The sequence below is a fragment of the Juglans regia genome, chromosome 1, assembly GCF_001411555.2.
Source record: "Juglans regia cultivar Chandler chromosome 1, Walnut 2.0, whole genome shotgun sequence".
Lineage (NCBI taxonomy): Eukaryota > Viridiplantae > Streptophyta > Magnoliopsida > Fagales > Juglandaceae > Juglans > Juglans regia.
In genome coordinates this window covers 33710088-33718050 of record NC_049901.1, presented here as the reverse complement: position 1 = coordinate 33718050, position 7963 = coordinate 33710088, and the positions used below count along the sequence as shown (strand labels likewise).

Below are 7963 nucleotides of genomic sequence, written 5' to 3'. Positions count from 1 at the left end.
CCATAGACTTTCATGTTTGGAATGTAAAACACTAGTTTGAAAAAGAAATAAAAAAAACTCGCAAGTCACCAAGAAATATTGCAGACCCTAATCCACTCTCGCACAACCACCATCTGACCAAAACCAAGCAATGCCCCCCTCGCCGACACGACTACGCCCAAAAAACCCCCATTCTCTTTACGAAAGCCAAACTCGTCGTCCTTTATCGATGAACACTACTTGGGTTATTTATTTATTTATTTATTTTCGCAACATTTGATGACAAATAAAAAAAAACATGGCGGGCTATGAAAGTTTTGGACGACGGAGATGGTGGGCAAAAGAATGGTGGTGGTGGAACTAGGTCGAACTCCGTCCTTGCCACTGTCTAGGTCGAGCGCCTTTGCGGATGAGTGTGGGGTGGGATTTCGTTTGGGTTGAGATGACATGGAAGACGAAGGAGTGAGGGAAATACTGTATAGGTCTCTGATCAGGTGTATGCTAGTGTAGACTAAATACTATAAACTGTTTATGTGACACACAATTATTGGAGGGCTGGTTAATGAGGGGAGCAGCTAGACTGTTCAATTTTTTTCATTAAAAAATGACTCGACTTAATAAGATAGACAGATGTAAAGTAAATATATGAAGTAAATTTTATATTATTTAATGGATAGTTAAATGAAAAGTCAGTTTAAATCGTCACATCAATTTATGTTTTTTAAAATCACAAAATTTAGAATAAAAAATCAAGAACAAAAAGACCACGTTATTAAGTAATACTTAATAGAATTAAAGGTGTGAGTAAGTAGAGAGATAGATATATTATATAAATTTTATAACATTTATAGATACATGTATTAAATTTTCGAGCAATTAAAAATTTATATAAACAATTAATTTCTTATTTAATTTTATATATTCGAGAAGATATCCTTTTTATTTTGATACGAGATGCTCGGAAAAAAATACAAACTAGAGAACCACGTACTGCTCTTGTGGTGGGAACAATTATACTACGGGGGCAATATGGTAACGTTAGCCAGTGGGGGCAAAAATGAAAAAAGCCGCAAAACCGTGTGCGTAGTGGGATGTCGACTGTCGAGTCGTCGACCCAAAACAAAAAAACAAAGAGGGGAAAGAAAGCAGGCATGCCGTATGCCGTTTTCTGATGGAAAGAGCACGTGTTTAAATTAATAGACACTAAAATAATAATAAAAATAAAATAATAATAATAAAAAAAGTTAAAGCGACGGAAGGCCGAAGTTGCGAGGAACAAGAACAACCTAAAAAAAAAAAAAACACCCATATATTCCTCGTGCCTTTTAACACGGGAAGTGAAGGGGCCCAATTAAACCAACCACATATTACCCGAATAATAATAATAATAATTAAATAAATTATTAATTATTTTTGTACAGATAAAAGGGTCACGGAGAAGATTGCAGACAATGGAGGAGGTGTCGACAAAAGCTCATATAGTTTTTCTCTCTCTTTTCCTTTCTCAAAATCTCTGAGCGCACACACATCGAGGACTTCGATTTCGTTTAGATATAATTCTCTGAAAAGTCTGAAGCTCCAGCGTACTTTCGCATTTTTGAAGCGTTTGGTTTTTTAAAAACTTCTTGTTTGTTTCTTATTTTGGCCGGGAAAGAATCGAAAGATGTCCAGCTCGCCGGAGTTTTTTGAACTTAACGGGCAGAGGCAAGAGAGGCCGAGCTTCTCTCATACGTGTAGCCTTCTGAGTCAGTACCTGAAGGAGAAGGGGTCCTTCGGCGATCTCTGCCTCGGGATGACATGCAACATCGAAGGAAACGGTGAGCCTTTGCTCTTTTTCTTCTTTCCCTTTTCTCTTTTCGCTTGGTGTTTCCATTTATCAGTTGCAGAGAGATATATTCCAATCTTAAGCTGTGTTTTCCGGAGGTTTTGGTCTTTTGTTGGGTCTAGCCGATGGTTGAACTAAGAAAACCCAGAGCTTAGATCTGTGTAAGGTTTTCTTTTTTTCTTTTGTCGATTTTTTGACTGTCTAATTCCAAATCCATAAAAGATGGAAAAATATCAATGTTCCGTTTAATGGTTCAACACTGATGGAACATGCCTTGATTCTCTCCTCATAACACTAAAAAATCTGACTTTTGATTTTTTTTTTTATTTGTTTGTAAAAAGGGACAATGAAGGGCTCTTGTCCCCTTTGTTTTTCGGTGTTGAAATTTCCGTGGTACGCTCTGTTGAGATTATTTCTCTTCTTCTTTTAGTAAGAGACTTGGTCTTGGGTTCTAGAAAATAAAAAAACTCTTTTTTTTTTCTTCTCCCCTTTGAGGTTTGGAAAATGATGTAGAGGATTGTAACAGGAACAGCTGAGATGTACCGTCAGACAGCACCGACGATGAGTTTGTTTCCGATCAATGAGAAATTGAATGATGTTTCTACCCAAAACGTGGCTGCAAGTCGGAACCCTAAACCCAGGGATTCGTTCCCTCAACCAGCTGGGTTTGCTGCCTCCTTACCTAAGGAAGAGGCCTCAAAGATTGCTGCTGACTCTAGGTGAGCTCAGTAACTAGCCTTACGCCATAAAAGGGAAAAAAAAAAGTCTTCCTGAATACCCATATTTAATGTCTCGTTGAAATAGGATAAAGATTATAAAGATTTTCTAGAGTTCTGGATTGAGCAGGAAATGGACTAATTAATGATTTGGGTCGATTAATATGGGAGAGAAGATGAAGTGGCACGAATTTAGCATAAATATTTTGTCGAAGAAGTTTTAAATTATGCCCGTGAAATCATCATAGATGTCTCAAAAGCTTAAATTAATGAAAAAATATAGATTTAATTATTTATATTTCGTCTTAATACTCTTTCATATGTGGATCAAACTTTTTCTTACAACACGTGTAATATTTAGAGGACGCTGGGAGAATGAGATGAGATTAGAAATCTATGAATAGTAATGCATTGATTTGTAAATAGTTGTGAAATGATTTGGATTAAAATGTTTTATTGAGTTTTGATAGAAAAAAATTTAATAAAATATTATAATGTAAAATATTGTTAGAATATAATTTTTTAATATAATTTTTGATATGAAATTTAAAAAAGCTGAATTATTTTTTATTTTTTGTTTGGTAGTTTGGTAAATTTGTAATGATTCGGTTGAATGATGAAAAAATTGAAGATTTGAAATGAAAAAGTGTTTATGTTTGAGTGATGTTTGGGAAGGAAATGAGATGAGATGAAATCATCTTTATTCCCAAACAACCCCTTAGGAGAGGTTTGGATAGTGAGTTGAAATGAAATGAAAGTTGAAAGTTGAATAAAATATTGTTAAAATATTATTTTTGTTTTGAGATTTGAAAAAGTTAAATTGTTTATTATATTTTGTGTGAGAGTTTGAGAAAGTTGTAATGATTATATGAAATGAGTTAAGAAGCTCTCTCAATCCAAACAACCCTTTAATTAAATGGAATAGAGGGTAGAGCCAATGTTCGAACAAGAATCTAGACCATGAGAAATCATCACTTGTCGCAAAAGTTTAAGTTGATAAGAAGTGATAGATTTAATTATTTATATTTTGTCTTAACACTCTTTATTCAATAAGAGAATTATTTGTTCTGGTTATCTTATTGGAACGTATTCATCATGCAGCATGGTGAACAAGTCTGCCACAACAGAGCCTGAAAAAGCCCAAATGACAATATTTTATGCTGGGCAAGTAATTGTGTTTAACGAATTTCCAGCTGACAAGGCCAAGGAAGTCATGCTCTTAGCAAGCAAGGGAAGCTCCCAGAAGAACACCAACAACAACCAACATGCCTTTGTTGCTTCTAAATTGGCCGGGAACTCGGTTGATTCCAGCAGTTCGATTGCTACTAGCACCAGTATTGTTCCTCCAAACTTGGGCAACAAAACAACAATTCACGAGCAAATTCAACCACCAACTCAACCCCTTGCTTGTGGTAATTATTTCTTGTGATTGACTATATGTTTCTGGTACAAAATATGGAATGTTCAGATCGTTATGCTCGATATGTTTCTGATTAAAATCTTCTCCAAAATGGCAGAGTTACCAATTGCAAGGAGAGCTTCCCTCCACCGGTTCTTGGAGAAGAGAAAAGATAGGTATGCATTTTTTCTGGGAAAAAGAAAATATTCTTTTTAGAAAAATTGCTTGTCCAACATGTCTCTCTAAATTTAGCTGTAGATTTATCGAAGAGACTACTTCACCAGTGATCCTGGTGATAGGGGTGCTTTTATCTGCTGCTATACTTATTTTAGAAAGCTGAATAACAGTGACATTATATTGTGGTTCAATGATTGATCTCTGGTTAATCTCTTTATGGCAATTTTTTTACAGGGTCACAGCAAGAGCACCATACCAAACAGGCAACTCGGCAGCGGCAGCCTCCACCAATCCGGCTGATAGCAAGCCATGGCTCGGATTGGCTGCTCAGTCACCAAAGTAGTCAAATCATACTCAGTTTTAGGAAAATTATATAATTTGAACCTGCTGTCCTCTCTTTTTGGTGGGATTAATGCCTGCTTATACTATTTATTTTAGCTTCCTCCTTTATGTTTCTCTATTAGACCTAACTTTTGATGAACCATAGTTGCTGTAATTATGTTTGATATGATCATCTCGGTTACGGATAATTTTGAATGAATGAAACTGATTTACTTCTGATTTGGGTGGATGTACTATTATTTTGTTGGACTGATACAGATATAAAGAGATTATATAAAAGTAAATTTACGAATTGACATACTTTCATGTGATCCGTTAGATTTATTCTACACTTAAAATTAATTTTATAATATGACGCACTGCATCAAGTCAAGTCAGTTTGTAAATTTATTTTTGTGTAATTTTTTTATGGTTAAAGTATTTTTTGTTTAAAAACAAATATAATTTATAGGAAAATAATTTATTTTAAATTTTGTCATATTCCATCATGCTTATCATGTGGCCATATTTACTCACTCGCATAAATTGTGCCCGAAATGAAATGAAATAGACGGTAAGTTAAAACATCCTATATTTAGTGTGAATATGGTGCATTTATGTACCTTTTTGAATATGATATCGCTCCTTCCAGATGTTATCACAAAGCTATCATTACCCTAAACTTTCTTTCTCTGAATGTTAATCCAAAATGTTCCTAACAAGTCAAATAATTCGGCTGGAATGCAACTTGATGATTGAAAAAGGGTTCCTTTCCGGACCTGCAATGAGAGCACCACTGGTGAATAGTCAACCCCATAAAAGCGACGGGCGATGGAGAAATAATAGACATGTACATTTTTTTTTTATTATTGTGTTAATTGCAAAATTCGGATTTGGGTTTTCACACTTTTTGCAATTTTCGCTCATAGTTTTTAATTTTTCGCCTAATTAATAGGGGTAAGACCAAACCGTTGCCGACTGAAAGTTAATTTTTGAGAGAAAATAGGCCGAAACTGGTCGACGGGATGGAGAAACACTGGCCAAATTGTTGCTTCATTTCTTTGGCAGTTTACGGTTGGTTATCAGACCGAGCTTCATCCGAGAGAATAGAGGAGAGAGAGATGATGATAATTGGGAAGATGATGCAAGGAAGAAGATGCCAGGAAGAAGACAAATTTATTTCGAAAGGACGCCGTTTGGTTTAAACCAAACGGCGTCCTTCTACTCAATTTTTTTTTAATACGTTATGACTTAAACAATGCCATTTGGTTTAAAACATTAATACCAAACGGCGTCGTTTATATTGTGTTTAAAACACAACTACAGGCTTAAAATGACGCAATTTCATTTAAACTTAAGTAAAACGACATCGTTTTGAATACAAAATATATAAAAAAAATAGTTTCTTTAGTCGGCCGGTTTAGCGGTTTGAACCAGGTTCAAACCGACGCCAAACCGCGGCCAATATCAGTTTTCTCTATTTGTTGCCGCACGCAGACCGGTTCTTCATCGGTTTCGACCAATTCTAAGCTCCGACAACTGGTCTGAGTCGGTCTAAGTCGGTTTTTTGATTTTTTGTACAATCCTAATAATTAATACTTAAATTTTAAGGAACTCGTAATTAGGTATATCAGTTAATTTGCCATTACAAAACTATTGACATGATTAACATGTGGCATTGGCATACCATAGGTTGGCGTTCGTTTGACTAATGTGGGTACTGATGTCACACGTCAACCAATAAAAAACTGACATCTTTCTTTTGCTAGTTTTTTAGCTGAAAGTTGACAAAAGTACATAATTTTAAATTTTTTAAGTTTGGGTATCAATTTTACAAAAGTTAAGAATTGAGACTTCAAATTACAAAAACATAAAAACTCAAAGGATTGATTTTACAATTAACCATTTATTATTTATAGAAACATCAAACATACAACATGTTTTGCCGTCCCAATATAATTATGTGAACAACATGTTTTTGGAGGTGGCATATAGGGACGGTCCTGCTTTGACCTATTATTTTTTCTGCCTCTCTCTAGCTTTTGGTTACCCACTTTACGATCACATGAAATTAAAAATGATTTAGGTTTTTCTTTCCAAGTGGGATGAATCCATACGTGCCCATTTATACAGGGAACCAAGTCCTATTATTAGGTCCTGTGGTCCAGGGCATAATTTCGTTGAGTTTTAGTTTGATTCTCGGGAAAATTGCTAGGGGACTGGGAAGCCCTTTTTTTCGTCGGAAACGTTGAGTTTGGTCTCAACGTGGCAAATTCAGTTGGTTTCCATTCCTTTCATTCGTGGTTATGGCACAAAAACCAAGATAAATGTGCAATATCTGAGTTTTGCTGATAAGATTGACACTGTAACTTACCCATTTTTTACTGTTTAGATTGTTAAAAAATTCAAACACCCACGTTTACATACATAGATATATATGTGTAAGGAATAAAATACGGATGGTCCATATAGAATCTTAGGCCCAATTCTAAGGAGGGTTTCAAAAGAAAAGAAGTCAAAGAGAAGGACATGAGGACAAAGATGAGAGACACGGAAAAGACGGAGGGAAATCAGGAGAAATTAGAGAGAAAGGTGGAAGTAACGGAGAAAAAAGAAGAGAAGAGAGAGAAAAGAGGTCAGTCATGCATAAGAGGATAACGAAATGATATAAAGTCGAGTTCTTTATCTACCACGGACAGAGGCCAATAAAATGGATCGTATTAGCTAAGAGATGGGGACTTCTGAGCGACTGGATGCGAGAGCTTCTTCAACCTCCAGACGGAAGATTCAGTTTTATTATTTTTTTCAGGCAATAGAGGTCACTAGGGGTGTAACCGATCCGGTTCGTTCCGGTTTTTCGATTTTTTTAAAATGTAAGTTTCACAATTTGTCATTAAAAATTTGTTTATAAAAAAAAAATTGATTAAAAAAAATCGTTTTATACTTTTATTAATATATTAGACTATATAATAGTATTAATATTAGACTATTAGTATAGTTATAAGTTATATATTAGTATTAGTGATAAACTTTTAGTTATTTAGTATTAACATTTTATGTAATAATTTATAAATTATAATAAGAAATTATTTCATATATGAATATATATTATATATAAAATTTCACATAAAAATTTATAATTATACATTATATATAAAACTTATATATATTAATATATAAAAAATATTTTGTATAAAACTTATATATAAAAATATTATTATTATTTTTTTTAATCAACCGATCCGGTCCAAAAAATTCAAGAACCGGAACTGGATCGGAACCGGCCGGTTTTTACATTTTAAAAACCGGTTCCGGACCGGACCGGTTCAAAATCGGTAAAACCGATCTGGACTGGTTTTCCAGTTTTTCGGTTTGAGTTTACACCTCTAGAGGTCACCAACCCCATTTGTATAGTGAGCTATGAGAGACCATGAGAGATTATAAAATACTCCAATTTATAGTGGATTTACCCTCCAAACGACTCGTAGACATAGGCCAAATGCTGAACCACGTAAATCTATGTCTCTATCTCCATTTATATTTGCT

At 34.6% G+C, this 7963-nt stretch overlaps 1 protein-coding gene across 1 annotated transcript; it reads left to right on the top strand.

The window, feature by feature from the left end:
* Nucleotides 1-1337: 1337 nt before the first annotated feature.
* Nucleotides 1338-4659, top strand: LOC108986549 (protein TIFY 10A-like). Its single transcript, XM_018959192.2, has 5 exons — nucleotides 1338-1796; nucleotides 2331-2523; nucleotides 3622-3932; nucleotides 4038-4095; nucleotides 4331-4659. Exons 1-5 carry the CDS (start codon nucleotides 1643-1645, stop codon nucleotides 4437-4439), a joined length of 825 nt encoding a protein of 274 aa, XP_018814737.2. The 5' UTR covers nucleotides 1338-1642; the 3' UTR covers nucleotides 4440-4659.
* The last annotated feature ends 3304 nt before the right edge of the window (nucleotides 4660-7963 follow it).

What these genes read in the sequence shown, in the direction of transcription:
- LOC108986549 (XM_018959192.2), top strand. Translation starts at nt 1,643, where the DNA reads ATGTCCAGCTCGCCGGAGTTTTTTGAACTTAACGGGCAGAGGCAAGAG. An exon ending in AACTCAACCCCTTGCTTGTG is followed by an intron (nt 3,933 to 4,037) that starts GTAATTATTTCT and finishes CCAAAATGGCAG; the next exon opens with AGTTACCAATTGCAAGGAGA. An exon ending in TTGGAGAAGAGAAAAGATAG is followed by an intron (nt 4,096 to 4,330) that starts GTATGCATTTTT and finishes ATTTTTTTACAG; the next exon opens with GGTCACAGCAAGAGCACCAT.